This window comes from Grammomys surdaster, unplaced genomic scaffold, assembly GCF_004785775.1.
Source record: "Grammomys surdaster isolate TR1022 unplaced genomic scaffold, NIH_TR_1.0 169, whole genome shotgun sequence".
In the NCBI taxonomy this organism is placed as follows: domain Eukaryota; kingdom Metazoa; phylum Chordata; class Mammalia; order Rodentia; family Muridae; genus Grammomys; species Grammomys surdaster.
This window is the reverse complement of record NW_021604617.1, coordinates 16,439,579-16,458,979: the sequence shown is the minus strand read 5'-3', so window position 1 is coordinate 16,458,979 and position 19,401 is coordinate 16,439,579. Positions and strand designations below refer to the sequence as shown.

The 19,401-nt window shown below is 37.3% G+C and overlaps 1 protein-coding gene across 1 annotated transcript in view; it reads left to right on the top strand.

The window, feature by feature from the left end:
• Positions 1 to 19,401, top strand: part of Pkhd1 (PKHD1 ciliary IPT domain containing fibrocystin/polyductin) — a 433,222-nt gene that overhangs the window by 178,686 nt on the left and 235,135 nt on the right. The window contains exons 42-46 of the mRNA XM_028766634.1: positions 619 to 675; positions 1,964 to 2,094; positions 10,512 to 10,624; positions 11,954 to 12,059; positions 14,064 to 14,198. Coding sequence (XP_028622467.1) covers positions 619 to 675; positions 1,964 to 2,094; positions 10,512 to 10,624; positions 11,954 to 12,059; positions 14,064 to 14,198 — 542 coding nt within the window. The remainder of the gene's footprint in view (positions 1 to 618; positions 676 to 1,963; positions 2,095 to 10,511; positions 10,625 to 11,953; positions 12,060 to 14,063; positions 14,199 to 19,401) is intronic.

Sequence of the window (19,401 nt, the reverse complement as noted above, 5' to 3'; positions counted from 1 at the left end):
TCTGTGGCACTATTCATATACTATTGATTCGACTTAGTGAATAATACCTTTTTGTGTCACATGGTTGGGGCACTTCCTGCTCTTCAAGCCCATTCTCATTACTTGTGGGTGCCTCAGCCTATCTAGCCTGTTTCCATATAATTTGAGAACCAGGCTGGGTTGGACAGAAACAGTGTGTTCATCATTATATTTTGATTAAAGTTATTTTTTTGACAATTCTATGCCTGTATTTAATGCAATCTGGTTAGTCCTTCCCTTCCTCCCACTTCCCACTTCTCCCTATTTCCTACACTCCAAGTCTCTTACTCACATTCATGTCTTTTTGGGTTTTGTGACTCATTGAGTTTAACCAGGGCCATCAATCAAGTTTGGCCCTTAGTTGTTCACTTAGACTTGATCTAAGAATTAAGATAGGTCTATTCCTATGATTATTTTCCTTAAAGGAAACTTCAGACCTATAATATGCTAAGACTTATAGTACATACAATAGGTACTTTTTCCTCTGAACATAGATAAAAGTAAAATAAAAATGATTCAAACAAGGAATAATGTTATATTTTCTCTTGCTTTCCTGAGTGACATCAAGTATTCAAAAGCAATATGATCTTTTGTTCTCAGGATCCTACATGAAGAGAAGGTTTAGCACTAGTGAAAATGTTATTGGAAGAAAAAATGGTAAATATGTATACTTATTTTGAATCCATTATAGTTCATCTATGATTGTCAGAATTTATAGGCAGATATCATGACATACTGTTAACTATTGTAAATAATTAAACATACTAAATTTTCTAAAGATGTACAAATATAAATATTTTATTACTTCTTTGAGAATTTATTTATTTATTTATTTATTTATTTTTGAACATGAAATGCTTTTTTATAGCATGTTTTACAAGGGGAGGGGGTAAGAGGGGCCAGGTGGTGGAAAAGTACAAAATCTTCTTGGCCTGTGCCTTGAAACATGTCATGGTCTATAAGGTACTCTGCCTTGAATTATGATCTACCTGCTGTTCTTCAGAAGATATGGTACACTGCTTGAGTTATGGTCTCCCTGCTAAAACCTTTGACCATCGATGTGACTCATCTCACATCAGTGTTTTGGGGTTGTGAACTTGTCTAAGACCCCCCATAATTAGACATCCAAATTCAAAATTCACATAGTTGGGATTGATCATAAGATGCCTTCTCTAACTAAACAGAGAAGGGGGAGATGCCAGAAGCCAGGACCCTCGCCCTTACCCTCACCCCCTACCTTTCCCCACCTGCACAATGTCCTCTGAAGCTTGGCAACTGCAAGATCCTGCTTAGCAACTGCAGATAGACTCAAAGCAGTGTACCATATCATCTTAAGAATAGCAGGGAGACCATAATTCTTTGAGAATTTTATACAATGTATTTGAAGCCTGTTTATACCCCATTTCCTGCTTTCAACAATCCTAGTCCATCCCACTCAACTTTGAGAAGACTTCTGTGGTTTTCTTCTTTCCTTATCAGACCCAATACTATTATTTAGCTAAATTAAGATAGTACTAGAGAGGTTCCTGATGACCCATTGCTGTACCCACAGATCAGAATATGTCTCAATCCTTATTAAATATACATATTTTTTAAATCTATTTTTAGTTGTATGAATATATGTACATCATGTTGTACACATTAGTGTAGGTGCCTGTGGAGGGCAAATGAGGGAGCTAGAGTACTTCTGAGGCTAGAATTATGGGAAGTTGTGAGCTGCCCAATGTCAGTACTGGGCTGAACTTTGGTTTTTCTCAAGAATAATGTATTTCTTTTAGCCTTTGAGCCTTTTCCAGTGCCATCTTTGTAGTATATAATAATACATAAGATATAATATATGAGATCTATATGAAATATAGTCTATGTAAACAGAATCTAAAAGTATTGAGCTATATACATTTTAATTGTGAATCCCTTGCTTTGATTTATCTCTTATTCAAATCAGATTGGTGGGAACAGGGAAGTACAATAAGAAACAATGTGATCATCAATGTTTCTGGGGCCGAGGGACTGTCTAGTTCTGAAATACTGGCACCAGCTGGCATCTACGCTTTCAGTCCCATCAATGTGATTGAGGTAAGAGCTTTGGTTCCACCAGAAGAATCTGAGCTGATAGTGCACATGGATGCCTTCCATCCGTCCGCAGTAACATCAGAGATTTGATTTCAATTGTCCAGTTTGATCATTGAGTTAGTATCAAACTTCCTTATGATTTTGTGTCAAGTGGACAATTAAGCAGTTGTTCTCAGGATTCCTATAAAAGCTATTTAGTATGATCCTGATAGGGATCTTAATGAGTTGTACATTGATCCCTTTCTGGTAATACAGACTGAAGTATCTTCTTGTGGGTCTCTTGGTTCTGATGCAAATTACATATTAAATCACTTGTAGCCTATCATATTCATCTGCCCGTATTTTTAACAAAAGAGGGTCTTACATTGAATCAGGAGGGATATTAGACATTAAGTTTCAGGAGTATGATCTCAATTTTGTTCTATTATTCAGGGCAACTTAATGCTACGAAATTTAACTACCTGGTGATTTTTTTATCATTAACTACAAATTTGTGAGTGGGCAGTTGTATTACAATAGCAGAAGGCCTTTTCATTTTCTTCTCATTAGTTATTTTATCCCTTAGTCTACTTCCAGTAGTATTCTTTCTTTCCCAGGATGCTGCTGTGAGCATCTGTGGATACATGGCCCCACAGATCCTCTCTCTACAGTGTTACAACGTTTATGCCCAGTTTCTGAGGAGCACACAGGACACGCTGTTCTTAATTATTCTCAGTTGAATAACTTCTAATAAAAGTTGTGGTTCTCTGCTTAAGACTCCTTACACTCTTAATTGTGTCTTTCCGAAGCACAGCACTTACACACCATTTTAGGTGCCTAATAGGGCTGGCTAATAGGCCAGTGACAAAGGAGGCAGAATTTCATGGATCATCAGAAACCAAACTCGAGAGAAGTTGTGTTTAACTTTTTGGCTACTACTGGGCTTGTTGCACAGCTAGGAAGGCAGTTCTGGGGCTTAGAGAGTTGTGGTTTATAAGATTTCCTTGAATAATACAATCTCATCTACACTGAAGCATGTAGACATGTTGACAATAACAAAGCTCATCCTTTGTGAGGCTAGAACAACCTTTCCTCCCTGAGTAAGTGGTATATTCCATGGCCATAGAGAAGCTGACCCACATTACATACAAGTACCAGGGGACCCATATGGAAAACAAAGATCACAAAGGTTACATTGCCCATTTTGGAAGAAGCTGGGTGAAACGTTTCTCCATTAACATGGAGGCTATGCAACAGTATTCACCTGGGTACAATACATCGATGTAATAATTTCGATTGAGAAAAACCAAATCAAACCAAACCTTCATTGTAGAAGGTAGTCTAATCTTTTCCGAGGAGCATTCAATCTAGAAAGCATGCCTAGTTAGCAACAGAAAAATGGAACTGAAATCACATACTTGCTTCTCTTTCAGATGCCTTTTATTTCTATATATTTGTTTTTTCCTTGTAGGATTATTTTTTAAAACAAATTTGTGTGTGTGTTTGTAATATATGTATGTATTTTTATGTAAAATATATTTATATATTTAAACATATATTTACAAGTATATATTTACATATATATTTAAAAATATAGACATATACACACATATACACACATATACACACATATACATGTACATATACATGTGTATATACACATACACACACACACACACACACACACACACACACACACATATATATATATATTAAAAAGTATAGAGAATAGGTTATAATAGCCCCAAATCTTTTTGAGCAGGGATGAATGACCAGACCTTTCATCTCTAGCAGCATGTAGATGCTGTTGGACTCCCCTGTGAATGTACAGTTCTTTAAACTTCATCCCAAAGTTTCAGCTGTGCTACAGATTTCATCTTATGCTATGTCTTTCACATATTTTTAAAATCTAGAATGTTTCCTTTTAATCATATATATAGACGATAGCCAAGGATAGGTTACAAAATTGAAACATTACAAATTTCTCTTATTCTTAGGGTCAAGGAAGCTCATTTGAGTTGTTGAACAAATGGCAGATTTGTATTTATTGCAACATTTCCAGTATGGAGGACACACAGTGTACTTTGGAGAATGAATTCTAGAAGTCCTAGAAGTATGCTTTTATTTCAAAAGGAAAAAGAGGTGTAATAGTCATATATGTATATAGAAAGTTCTATATGCAATAGAAAGTTCTTCTATAGAGGAGAGAGTGATTCCTTGCCTGTGGAGAACAGTCCCATGGTGGTGGCTTTCGTGTCCCACTGGGTAACTGTCTCAGGAATTGTCCCTCAAGGGAATGTACTCTAGCCTTATTTGCCTCATTACAGTGATTAATTAGGATTGCCTCTCTTATTTCAAATTTTGTTGTTCTATATGCTTGTGGTGTGTTCTTGTTTGCATACATGAGCACATGTGTGCATGGACATGCACATAAGATCTCACATATGTGTGCATATGTATACTCATGCATGAGGATTCCAGAGATCCAACATCTACTTTCTTCCTCTATTCTTCTCCACCTTAATTTATTCATATAGTCTTTGATGCTGAGTCTCTCACTGAACTCAGAGTTAACTGATTTAGCTTGACTCCTAGCCAGTGAGCTCAGCATCTGACTGTTTGTTTCTGATCTCTGGGATTGGAGTGGCCGCGGTGTGCACTGCTGTGCTCTCTGGGTGCCAACAGTCTGATTGCAGGGCCTCATAGTTTCAAAACAAATACTTCACCCACTGAGCTATCTCCTGATCCTCAACATTTTAAATTTGGAAATAATTTCAGAACAAGAAGTTCCATGGTCTTCCTTTATTCCTTTCACTCCACTTTCTCCAATAGTAGTCATTGAATGACATAAATAGGAACATATCATTGGTATAATAATAGTAAATGAGACAAGGCCCTCAGAGATACTTGAAGAAGATACTAATTTTCCAGTGCGGGCATTCACTCTAGAAATGCACACACACACACACACACACACACACACACAAACACACACACACACTCCTTGACATATGAGCCTGCCTTTGAAATCATGGACTCTGTAGTTGAGGAAGATATTTTAAAGTTTGGACAATAGTTTGTGGTTTTATGTCATTCCTCCTTTGTTCTAATCCAGAATCTTCAACCAAATGCTTGGCCAGTTGGGTACTGTTCGAACTCGCTCACTTTCAATTCTGCAATTTCTTTTCTAGTACAAAATAATTTTTTTCTTTCTTCCTTCATTTTTTTTTTTTAGTTTTCCTATCTGCAATTTGTCAGCTCTCTCCCTACTCAGGCAACAGCCAAGTCTAATAACTCAGTTTCTCTGAAAATGAAAGTCACACTGTACCTTTATCAGTGAGCACTATTTGAGCATCTTATTGGAGTCTACAGGTGCATGGCCATCTTCTTATACTCCCATCTGAAACACTGCCTCAATTTCTAAGAATGCATTGGTGGCCATGCCTTCATGCATCACTCTAGCTTCTGAGTTCTGTGCTACATCTGTCTTTTTTTAGTAGCTCTGGCATCGGTAGTATGTCTTCCATTCCTTTTATCTGACATAACACTCATGACCCACTTCCCCCATTGGAAAGACTACACTCAGGCAACAGGAGACAGCTCATTCTCAGTGGTTCTGACTATCCCATATTTACATAGGTTTTGAAGTCTTCCTATGAGCACAGAGTTAGCTGGGAGTGTCCATGGGCAACGGAATCTGATGGTGACATCCATTTGATTTGAGGGAATTTGTTCTGGTTTTAAAATCAATTTCGTAAGGAATTCTGTTTTAAAGGACCCAACCTTAGTTCTCTGGCTCTGTGCACTCAATAGGTAATGCATATTTAAAAGCTGCCTGAAGGGTTAAGTCACCCTCCCTCCCCCCTCTTCTTCTAGTCACTACAGATGCACACACCTCAAGGAGCTGGCTTTACTTGGGCAGTTAATTTCTCTCTGAGGTTTCTCTTGCTTGAATGTCCATAACACATTGACTTCCGCAAAGAATTGATTTCCACACAAAATTCCCTGCTTGCCTTAAACCCTTCCCTGCAAGCCTCTGGCTGCTTGCATAAGTATGTGGTTTCTTCATGAATTCTTTGTAGAGTAACCAATTGGAAGTGAGAGAAAGGGCTGGGCAGTAACGTGAGCTGGCTGCTGTTGTACTTCCTTTATAAGAAAAGTGAGTCTTTCTGGCTAACATAGGACGAAAAATGCAGTATCTCTTCCAACAATAAATGTACTTAGTGAGTGTTTGTATGTGATCACTCACATGGTCCATAAATATCAATGACACTGAGGCAGGTGCCATTCAAGAAACACTCTGATTTATTAAAAATGCATGCTTTCTGACTACTGGCTTGGCAATGGTCATGAAGGGGGATGCAGTCTCTGGAATATCTTTCTGAACTTTCAGAACATTCCTCCTTCTCATGAAGTCTTGGTGATTGGCTGGAATACACTGGTAATAAAACTGATGTATGTGTTAAACTGAGAGTGGCGTTCTCAGCCTCTGGTGCTGAAAACTGAAGCACATTATTTGTGTGCTTGTAGGAAAAAGTAGGTGTTTAAGAGCGATCAGTGTGTGTGTATGTGTGTATGTGTGTGTGTCTGTACTATATTAAAAGGAATGCAGAGACTGATATCGTGTCTCATTCCTAATCTTAGAGGAAATGCTTTGTTTAATATAACATTGATGTGTACATACATTTGTGTAGGCATGTGCATGTGCATCTGTAAGTGCATGTGTGCATGCATGTGTGTGTGCATATCCAACTAATTTGTTTAAAATATTAAATTTTATTTATTGCATGTATGTGTCCATGTGTATCTGTGCATGCACATGCATACATGTGTGCACACATGCATGTGCTATCACCCGCAAGTAAAAGCAAGAAGACAACTTATAGGAATTAGTTCTTTTCTTCTACCATGTGTGTTCTGGGGGTGACATTTAGGTCAACTTTACATGCTTACCCATCTTTCTGGCCCTCTGTGTTATTTATCAATGTAGGGTACCTCACTGATTTTGGAACACACCCATTTCATTGATACTTGGCCAACAAACCCGGATGAACTTCATGAATCTATGTTCAGCAATAGGAATATAAACAGCATGAGGGGCAATGTAAGGGTCTTTACATGGAAGCTGGGGATTTGAACTCCTGTCCTCATGCTTGCATGGAAGAACTCTACTAATCTTCCAGCCCCTAGAGCTTTCTTCTTTGACCCCTAGTTCTTAGGTCCTTGTGGATCATGGTTTGGGTTAAAGGTGTGATCTTACCTGTGGTAGAGGTAGTCACTAGATGATCTAGAAGATGAATATATGTATGGTATTTGCTGACTAAAGTTTCCTTTTTTATTCTCAATTGGGAGTAAGCACTATGGTGTGCCATTGTTTTGGACAGATATATTGAGTACTTATTATACTCATCTGCTTAGAAAATTCTCCTTTGTCTATATTCTCTAGACTGTGATCCCCTAAAATCAATGATGTCTTAGAGAAAGCTCAGAGTTCCTAAAGTCCTGTGGCCTCTTGAACAGCAATTCAACTTCATACACCACAATAAATAAATACTCATAAGTGGCATTTTCTGAATGCTGTGTGGTCAGAGAAATGTGACTAGAATTGTAAATGACCTAAGGAAATAGAAGAACTATTTGGATTCTCAAATATTGAAACTTAGTGAAGAGAGAACAGGCCAACAAGCTCACTTGGGAAGAAAACATTCTGTAACTGTGGAAAATCAGGGAAAGACTATTTACAAGCAGCCAGGGTAAAGAGGCTTTTGGGCCCACAATAAATACCAAATTAAGTTAAGTAAACGACAGGATGATTGTGTCAGCAAGTGTTAGCTCCCTGATCAGGTCTTGTGGTCAACATTTCAGACTCAGGGAAAGTCTGTCCCTGATTGGCACTTCAACAGACTGAAGCCCTCTGAGGAAGGAGAATTCCTTCAACCCCATGGGCTTTGTGTGTGTGTTTTGGGGAACATGAGGCATATCCAAAGAAGAGGATATTTAAGCTCTACCTTTTGCAGAAAATGCTGAAACATGTAAGGTGTCAGTGTGTCACTCTGGATCAAGGTTTAGTAAGACCCCAAATTATACTTTAATTTCATAATTAATGTCAATAATGATGTTCCTGTAATGACTTGAAACCATCAGATAAAGCAATCTTATTCAACCTAAATAAACTAGGGAACAGCTACCAGTGAAATGTCTTGAGTACCACAGGGGCTCTGAAATCTCAGAAGTAAAGAGTTGATTAAGAAGGAACGTATCCCATTATAATAGATTTACTTAAAGCATACAACAAAACAGCTTGGTTGTATTCATAGAGCTGAAGAACCATCTTCATAGCAAATCAGAACATTTTCTTCATCTCCATTGTCTTCTTATCTCTAGACAACCACTAATCTACTTACAGATTTTCCTTATAGGGTGCTTCATACATATGAAAATGTACAGTAAGTGCCAGGCTGTGACAGATTGGTGGGTCCATCCTACATTCTCACCAGCAGTATATTTTGATACACATTTTATCTTCAAAATGGTGGAGAAGTGAGTGCTGATGGTGTGAGATGTGGCAGTGTACCACTGAGAGGATGCAGGTGCAATTTAGGAGAGGACAACTGGAAACACCCACTGAACAGGCAGTATTTCATTTATTTTGCTTCCTGCAGTGAAAATTTGATTGCAAATTCAGAGTCTAACAGTGACCATGTATTTATCAGGAATGAGTGAAGCAGAGAGTGAGTGTACTATGGCAAGAAAATCCATGGGTCAAAAAGATGGGCTTTCTCCACCATCTCTAGATGCTCCTTGGTTCTGCAACATAGAAGGGCTCCTAGGATTATCTTTGTTACTGTTCTTTTGCTGTGAAGAGACACTATGACCCAGATCATTAAAATGTCAGAGGTGTATTCCAGGATCATGATAGCAGGAAGCATAACAGCAGACTGTCAGGCAGGGGACTGGAGCAGTAGCTGAGAGATTACATCCTGATTTGCAGGGATGAGGCAGAGAAAGGGGCAGAAGTAGGTCTGACATGAGATTTTGAAACCTCAAAGTTCTTCCTAAACTGTCTCCCCATTGGGAACCAAACATTCAATTCTACGAGCGATAGAGGCCATTCTTACTCAAACCACCATAGTTGAATTCTTAATTTTTATGTTGTCTTCTCATTTTAAGTTGTTGCTAATGAATAAAAGTCTTTGCAAATATTTGGTAGACCAAGTTAAATATATATGAACATACATATATTAACACACACACATACACACAACACAACACCCCTCCCCCCACAAACACATACACATGTGCACCTGCACACACACAGGATTAGACCTTTCAAGAAATCACTATTTTTACTTCTGTCTTAGTGTGTATTACACAGCAATGAAAATCTTGCAAATACTTCATAGAGTTTTTTTTAAGATAACTTAATTATACTTCTGTTTGATCAGAATTGAATTTCTAATTCAATTCAAATAGCAATCCATGGAGAAGCTAGATTTCATATAAACACATAAAATATTAAATTATTTAGTGTACCCTATAAAGAAATATTGAGGTAATTTAATTATTTGAGAAGAACAAAAGTCTATTGAAGAGATTTTGCTTGCAATTGAACTCAGCCAACATGTCTCAGAACTAAGGATAAACAAGGGAGAAGACTGCAGACCTGGCTATCTACCTTGGAAATCTACTGTGTCTCATGGTGTGTACCAGTAAGTACTGCCCAAATGACTCTAACCTCTTATGAGGTGTCACAGGAAACCTTCTGTCTTAGTTAGGGTTTCTCTTGCTGTGATAAAACACCATGACCAAAAGGCATTTGGGAATAAAAAAGTTTTATTTCAGCTTACAATTCTAGGCAGTAGTCCATTACTGAAGAAATTCAGGGCAGGAATATGAGCAGTTAGGAACCTGGAGGAAGCAACTGAAGCAGAAGCCATGGAAGAATGATGCTTACTGATTTGCTTCTCATAACTTGCTCAGCATGCTTTTCTAAACCATTGAGGACCACCTTCCAGGGGAGGTACCACCCCATGTAAACTGGGCTCACTCACATCAACCATTAACCAACAAAATGCACTACTGACTTACTTACAGACAGATCTTGTGGCAGCATTCTCTCAATTGAGTGTCCTTCTTACAAAATGACTCTAATTTGTTGACATGAAACTAGCAAGGGCACCTTCTCACTATGGAATCTTCAAGAAGTATTTAAAGTGGGTTACTAGTTATTGAGAGGCGCAATTTATAGTGTAGCCAAGTTGTCATAAGTTTGGAAAGTGATGGGTGGGGTGATCCTGTGATGGGATCTGGAACAACTGAGTCCTCTATACATGAAAAGAATAGAATAAGAAAGTAGAAAGGTCTAATAAAATTCCTTTTTATAATAGCAACCTTAGCATGTATAATATAACTATCTTTCAAATCCCCTTAAATTTCTGTAGGGCAACAGAGTATGTGCAGCTGGCTATGGATATGTTTTCCAATTTATGACCAACCAAACAATACAAGCTCCACTTCCCTCATTCAACTGGAATACTGCTCATTCTTGTACAAGGTAATGCTGGGAAAACTTGCCTACATTTTATGTGCAATGCTTGTGATTTAGCGATGGTGGCTTTTATGCACAAAGGGTGCATGATTCTTGAAATTTGTCTGAGATCTGGCCATGCTACAATATATTGTCTCTAGCTATGTTACTGCGTGTTCTTGCCATGGAATTGCTTTATATACCTCTCATATAAAACTTGATAAGCTTGGAGATAAGTATATATCCATAAAGCCAACTCTACAGTTTGCACCAACCTTCATCACCTCAAAATTTTTCCTGCTAGTCTGTTCATTCATACACTAATTATTGTAAAATGTGAAATAATTAGGTATTTAATACAATATTGTTGTTTATAGGTATTATGCTACACAGTGATTTATAGGACCTATTCATCTGACACACTTGAAACTTTATTGCTTTGTACGTACTTGGCCCAGTTGCCCTCCAGACAGCCCCTCATAACCACCTTATAAGCTCTGGTCCTAAAATTTAGATCCATTAGATTTCTGATATAAGTAGTTTTTTTTTCTGACTCTGGTTAATATCACTCAGGAGAATATCTTATAAATTTATCAACAGGACCACAAGAAGCAGGGGTTTATCATTTTCAAGGCTAAATTATATATGACATTTTTTCCCACTCATTCATCTATCGATAAACACCAAGGATGCTTTTTTTTTTTGTCTACCTATTGTGAGTTATGTTAAACATGTCGATTGCACTTTTTAAAATGAAGTATAGAGGGGAAAGGAATCGCTTCAGAAGCCAGAGAGACAGAGTATACCTTCTATAGCTAAAGAAAATTCAGTGAAAATATAAATTGAATTTCTAAGGGGTTGGTAGCAGCTTGCAATGGTGAGCCCTAGGAAGGCTTGTGCACAGAGACCAGTAGGTGAGCGGAGAGATGAGTCTTGGGGGAGGAACTCTTCGTATCTTGTGCTGAGCAAAAAGAGATTTGTCTCAAGTCCCCAAAACAGAGGGTATCTGACAAGGTATAAAAATATAGTCTATAGAAGACATTCAAACAATTTGAGACAATCCCCTTCTGAATAACATAATTTTAAACTGGAAAATAGACCTGAAACTGAAGAGGATGTTACATATTCTTACTATAATTGTAATATTTAAGAATATAATATGAATATGTGAGAAGATAAACATGCATATCCTAATTTGAATGCCACACAATATGGTTATACATTGAAATGTCACTCATACATCTGTAAAGAAGTTCCATGCTGGTGTGTCAGTTTTTAAAAATGCATAAGCCCCCCTTTAATTCCAATGGGCAAAATGTTGATTAATTTACTTTCATTCTTGGCATTGGTTTCTAGATATGGTCTCCTTGTTTATCCTAAATTTCAACCATCTTGGAGTAATGACACTGGCTTCACTCTGTTCCAAAACTTCATGGTTTGGGGAAGTGCTGGTGGTGCCCAGGTATGCTTTTTTTTTTTGGCATTTGTGTAATGTATATAACATAGGTCTTTGTTTTGCAGAGGTAGATTAATCCATCACTCTAGCCAAAGGTTATCAGCTTGATGAGGAAGAGAACTCTGAAATGTTATCACAATTAGTGTCAATGACATCATAGGTATCATAGGTAGGTCAATGTGTGTGTGTGTGGTATTGAATGGACGAATCCTACCTCAGAAGTCATTTTCTCCTTGGGTTCCTCCAACAGTCCTAATAGAGAACAGGGGTTTTATGGACATATACAGTCAGGAGATGTCAATTTTCAGGCTCATCCATACTTCCTTTTCTTGTTCTTAGTTATGACCAATAAATAAAGAATCAGAAAGTAAAGGATTTGTCAGATACCACATACTTGACTAGGAACACGCCAACTGCAGTGCACAGACACAAATATGTATTTGGTAGTATAATAGCCTGAATAATGAATCCTTTAGTCTTAAGAAAAACTTGGCTCTCCAGTGAAACACAATTTCACTTCTAGCTGTCATTTACTTTAATCAATGCATTTGATTTTCTATTTTTTTCTCAAAAGCAAAATAATAAATAGATCCATATTTGCTAATTTAGTTTGTATCATCACAATGAGTTTTTTAAAACGGAACTTTGCCTGCATGTTCTTTGTTAGGATCAACTAAAATTCCCAGGGTTACCAATACTACAAAGAGAAACTTGCATGCATTCAATCTCTGCTATTTATAAATCTGCAGCCTAGAATACAGAGATGAGGGAATATGTTTGTAGAGCATTTAGAGACCAGAGCAAAATAAAATAAAAAAATCATAGTTAAACAGTCATTCAAGGTCCCAGTAAAAGGAAGACAATTTTGAATGAAGAAAGCCTAAAATTCATGATTAGGATAGTTAGAAAAATTAATTGTATTTAATATTTTGTTTAATTTAGTTTTTTAAGCTTTATGCACTAGGGAATACTTTCTCAAATCCCATAGATAATAATTATTGACTTGAATAAAACTCTATTCAATTTCTGCATTTAATAATAATTTGAAAACATTGTTTCTATTGTTTCATAAATACAATATTTCTTTCTATAGTAAAAACGAGTGTTGTGCTCATATCTCAAATAGGTATACTTTGTTAGTATATAACTTAAAACCAGAGATTTGCTAGCTAAGCCTTGTTGTTAATAATTTTGAATATGTTTGCAAATGAGTTGTTTATGGGTCCCTGAAACTAGGCTGTAGTCGTTGTCAAGTCAGTTCAGTTCTTACCTGTTTTGCACTAATAGATCTGTCTTTAAAGAAGTGTTATTTTACAAAGTGTATACATGGAGGCACGTTAGGAAATTCATGCATTAGTACCTCATTAGAACACTTTCAATTCAAGTATGAATGCAAATATGATATAATTTAATGAACAAGGGATGACCATTAGGTCAGCTGTTGGTCCTCATTTTAAAGATGATGAACCTCAAGCTTAGAGTTAATGATCACCTTGCTCAAGATCACCTTGATAAGAGGAAGGTGAATAGTAAGAATATTCCAGAAGAGTGGGATGCTTTTTAACTCAACTAAGCTTTGTTACTCCTTCATCCTTCTGTAGAGGTGCTAGCCCAAGTTTTCATAAATATGTATGCACATGTTGAACCCACACACAAGGAATCTGTAGACATATTGAATTATGGATTTTATATTTGCAATCTTCTGACTAGCTCTGCTAATGCTGTATTAAAATGTGAAACACTCACAATTCTAATGTTACACATTTCTGTAAGAGTGTTTGAAATATGTGGACAGTTCTAATGCATTGACTGTTAGAAAAGAAATGCAATTTCCAAAGGGATTTGTTAACTACTTTGTCTGTAGTAATATTGATAGACAAAACCTGTTTAAATATGTCAGTATGCTTTTTTACTAATTTACACTTAATTAATAATTAAAAAGGTCTTAAGAAGCCTATGAGAAAAACCAATCCTTAGACCTTTGGCATAACTTAGGTTGTTATTTTATAGATTTTTAGAAGTAACAATATACACCTGACAAACTTTCAAGTTTATGCATGCAGAGATTTTGGAATTGACATTTTGGAAAGTGATGTGAACACTTTGATTACCGACAGCCTTTTATTTGGTCATTTCACCCACAAGGTAGGTGCCTTACTGAGGTATTTTTGGGCTGTCTATTAAGACTTGATCATGTATACTGGGTTCCTGGTGACTGGTACATAGTTATAATAGAAATTTGTCGTAAATAATAGTAAAAGGAGAGCATTTTATTTGTTATAGTGATGATACTAATCATATAATTCAAGTACTTTGAGTTGCAGTATTGAATCCATGTAAACCATAAGTTAGTAATAATCCTAAGAATTCTTATTTGATTTAGAGGTAGGTTTTTTTTATCTATGCAAATTCATGATCACACCCAAGAATTTATGTTGCCTGCCATGGCTCACACCTACAATCCCTGCAATATGGGAGGCTGAGGCAAGAGATTTGACACAAAGTTGGGCTACAAAATGAAATTATCTCCAAACCAAGAGCAAACAAATAACTCTCCACCTTAATGATTTGGTTTCATTTTCTAGTTTAAATTTCTCAAAGATTGTAAATAGTACAAAGCCATACTGCCCCTCTTCTATGATGTTCTAACCTTCATTATCTGATTTCTTCTTCATTACCCCATCTAGCATTTCACTGTGAAAAGGGTGGCTCAGGCTATATAGAATTGTATAGTTTGTTACTTTGTGATGAGGTTTTGTTGGTTTTGTTTTATGATTGCCTGTCTGGACCTTAGGAGAGTGTGGTGGCTGTGCACTGCCTGGTAGGGAGTGCTTCTGAGTCCCAGCTAGGTGTGGACACTGGGGGTAGGGTGGGGTTCCCAGACAGACTGTGTTCCTATGTATGAAGAACTTACAGAAAGGATTGAGGATGGGCTAGAAGGGCAGGGGTGGGGTTTAGAGAGTCCACAGGAGGAGGAGAAGCTGTGTCTTCCTTGAGAATCTGTGGACTCCCCAGGAAATGGAAGGAGAGAGGGAAGATGGGCTCCTGAAGATGGTCTGCTTCAGGGCTGGGGATGAGACTAGGAATTAGAATTGGAAGACAGGATGAAGAGTGATTGCCTACCTCATTTCCTGGCTAGCTTGCACTGTGGGTTTCCAGGGAGAGAGAGCCTCTAGTGTCGGTGGCTGAGACAAAGGAATGTTTGTGATAAGATGTCAGATGTGTTTGCATAGTCCTCAATCAATATGGATTTCAATATTATAAATCTCAAACTACAGATGGTTTCTCCTGCATTGCACACTCCAAGGAACCTTGTGAGCTCTTTTACACTTGCCTTGACCGAAATATATGACACAAGCAACATAAGGATGAAAGATATATTTTTGTTCACAGTTTCATGGACTTCTGTCCTTCGTGGTAGGGAAGAAACAGTGGTTGGAAATTATACTAGATGTTTCTCCTACCACAGCAGATGAGGAAGTGTGTGAGGGGGTGGGAACATGTTCAGAGTTCTTCTTCTAATGACCTACTTCTGCCAAGCTAGTCTTCATCTCCTCAAGGGTCCTGTGAAAATGCTGCCACTCACTATAGAACAAGTATCAGAATGCAAGCCCGGGAAGAACACTTCCTATTCAAGACATGATACATCCAAGTATAATTGAAATGTGCTTCCCTGGTTAGCAGGACCATTTTTCCTTAAGGAAGTGCTCAAGCACCCCTGACCTGAGGCTTCAGACCTTCAGTAACTTCCCATGTTCTTATTTGTGAATCACAGGAATATTAGCAATAACATTTGTATTACTCACCTTTCTTGTGGCTGTGGCTAATGCCTGACTGGATCTCTTTTGGCTTACATTTGGAAGGTATGTTTATCATGAGAAGTCACAGAAGCAGGAGCAGGAGACACTTGCTCACATGGCATGTGAAATCAGGAAGCAGGGCCATGGATAAATGCCTGTAATCAGCTTGCTTTTTCATTTTCTCCCAAGTCCGGGACTCTATCCCCTATTCAGGGTGGAGCTTTCCAGCCCAGGTACCCTAGTCTGACTAATCCCTATCAACCATCGTTAGAGCCATGTCTCCTAGGTGATTGTCGATCCTGTCAGCCTGACAACAATGTCCACCATCATGGCACTGTTAACAATCTGGAGGTGGGAGATGGTTTGCAGAATTCTTGGGATCCATGGGGAGAATACTCACTTCAGTTTGTTCTTGAATGTATTTAGAAGAGAGTCATATGATAATTGACTCTTTTACTTGCACTGGATATTATCCACAGATATATCACAAATAAAAAACTTTAAACAATATTTAAATTATCCTCTTCCTGAGTTATACTCTCCTCTATGTAGCACTCAACTTTTTTAGCCAGGTCAACAGACCCTGAGTCCAGTAATGACCTTTAAAATATATACTAAAGCAAGATGCCCACTAAGCTGAGTAACTGTCTTGGCAAATTAATGTTTTACTCTCTTAATGAAAATATATCTTTCATCCTTATGTTGCTTGTGTCATATATTTCGGTCAAGGCAAGTGTAAAAGAGCTCACAAGGTTCCTTGGAGTGTGCAATGCAGGAGAAACCATCTGTAGTTTGAGATTTATAATATTGAAATCCATATTGATTGAGGATTAATTCTCCTTTGAACCATCCTTTTTTTTTCAGTTTTTCTGTTTCCATGATAGTTCTGTTGATTTAGAATATGATTTGTCTCTCCAGCCTTCAGTGTTTCCAGAGGGGATGCTGCCAGGTCAACAGACCCTGAGTCCAGTAATGACCTTTAAAATATATACTAAAGCAAGATGCCCACTAAGCTGAGTAACTGTCCTGGCAAATTAATGTTTTACTCTCTTAATTGATGTTAACTAGACATCGTAATTAGTGGAAGAGTGACATAAGTTAAGATGTAAATTATGACCAAAGGATACTTACCATGAGACAATAAAAAATAATCACATCCCTGAGGTTATTTACTAGAATTACAATCTAGCTGACAGCCTTTGAGACTCTTTAACAAATGCAGCCCAAGAGCTTACTGATAAAAGAAAGTCCTGAGTAGGTTTATTCTGGAGAATTCTAGATAATGACGTCACCCAAATAATAAAACAATTCAATTTTATATATAACTCCTGCCTCGATGATGATATTGTTCAGACTGCATTAACAAGTAAAATCCAATGGAGAGATCTACTGACTTTAGAACTGCTGGTCCCACATTCGTGCTGAGTGTGGGAGATAGGGGAGGCTTGTAATTCTCCACGCTCATGATCAAGTTCTATTGATTACATATGGGAAGAGCCTACAGTGGGAAATGTATTTATCGGTGTGCTGTTTTCTTTGAAGTATTTTCTATGAAGACCTTGTCCTAGGGGAGTGTTTTATAAACGCTCTGTGGTTAATGTCATTTAATCTATGCTGTTACGGTAAAACCTTTGGATCTGTAATCTCAAATAAGTCTAAAGTTAAAGTACTATGCACTAAAAGGATTACAGTTGAGCAAATTGGGCCATATTAGCGATATTCTGTTAAATAGGTGAATCTTAGCTGCTCTTTTCCAAATAAATAAATGAATAAATAAATATATACATAAAAACATGTGGGATGACAAATATGTTAATTGTCTTCATTACAATAATTAATTTACTGTCTACTTGGGCACTATGATCCTGTAATTTTTAAGTATACACAATAAAATAACTGCAAAAACAGGATCGAAGGCTTTGAGAAATCCTTTGATTGTCATAAGAAAAGTGATAATCTTCAATTAATAAAATTTCAAAGATTATTTTGGAACCATAGGTATCTATCATTATTATTATTATTATATGGAAAGAGGATGATGGGCTGGCTGTGGAATATGATTTTAGCCTCTGTCTTTCATTCTTGCCTGGTTTCATGGAATTAATTTTTTTGTTTTGTTTGTTTATTTGTTTTTTAGAAAATTTGGCCTTCTCAGTTACATTTAATTGATAGTATACAATTATTGTAAGGTAGTCAATGTCCTCAAACAGAAACTAGCTTATGTTGCTTTGTTTGTAGAGTAGAGTCACGTGTATTTATGTTTGTGCTCTTATCCACTGTAATAGTGCCGTGCTCAGGAGGAAAGGTCCGGGTACCAGCGTGCCACATCTTAGTTTGGTTAGGCAGTTTCTCATGATCGCTGCTCAGCATCTCACTTAGTATCACCCCCTTTCATGTTTAGAAACTTCCCAACTTGGATTTAAATTATGGTCTCCCTTGATGTCAGAGTATCTCAGGATGACTGTCTTTTGGTTGCTATTGGGAATAATTTGTTATTTGTTTAAAGCAGCCAGCCATTTTTACAGGTGTGTAAATGACATCACGGTTATATTAGCCATTAAATGACACATGCTCATGTATACAGGTGTACGACAATGTATGCAAATGTGTTCCATGCGATTTAGCAGAAAAGAAGCAGATGATAAGAATAATATGGCAACATGTGAATTGTTGTTGATTCTGGATCTTTGCTTAGCAGAGAATTCTCTATACTTTCAACTTCTTGGTTCATTTGAAAATGTTTATAATAAGAATGTGAGTTCAACTACCCAGCATCGGCTGGTGGGCCTGCTTCATTCTTCCTCCATTGTCCCAAGGGGATATTTCTCATTTTCATTGGGGATTTGTCTACCCCAGTTTAGACCTTTCATCTTTTTCGTGTCCTAAATTCAGTTTCAGGGCCCCTCTTCTTTTCAATATGCTTGCTCCCGCTGGGAGAAATCCCATTTTCTCTCGTGGTTTCAATTACCATCCATGCTGATATCTCCCACGTATTTGCATTTTATACTGCCTAATTCTCTGCTTTCTGTTTTAACCATTATTTTTGTTTTCCTCCCCCCCCCATCTTTCTCACTTGATTCCTATTGTCCTTTGCTGCATCTTTTCTAAGATATTTTTCTCATTTCTCACGTACTCATTATGCTTTGACAGTCCAGCTATTGGGATTAAATTTTTAACATGCCTGCTGGTTGTGATGATGTTGTAATTATATTAACGATGTTAAGCCATACCTCAGCAATTCCAGACTTCAAGTCTGAAACTTCTTTTTTTTCTTCCTTTCTTAATGCTTAAGGTCTTCATACATGCATGCATATAATATGTTTTGATCTATTCCACTCCTTCTTACATGCCAACTCCCCCTTTATCGCCCACACTATTTCCTCCTAATGTCATGTGATTTTTTTCTTTTTCTTTTGTAAAATCCATTGAGTCCACTTAGTGATACCTATATGTACCAAGACATAGGACCATCAATTGGAACATGGGTAGTTTCTCAGGGACCACACCCTTGAAGAAAACCATTTCCCCACCTCCCAGCAGCCACCAAG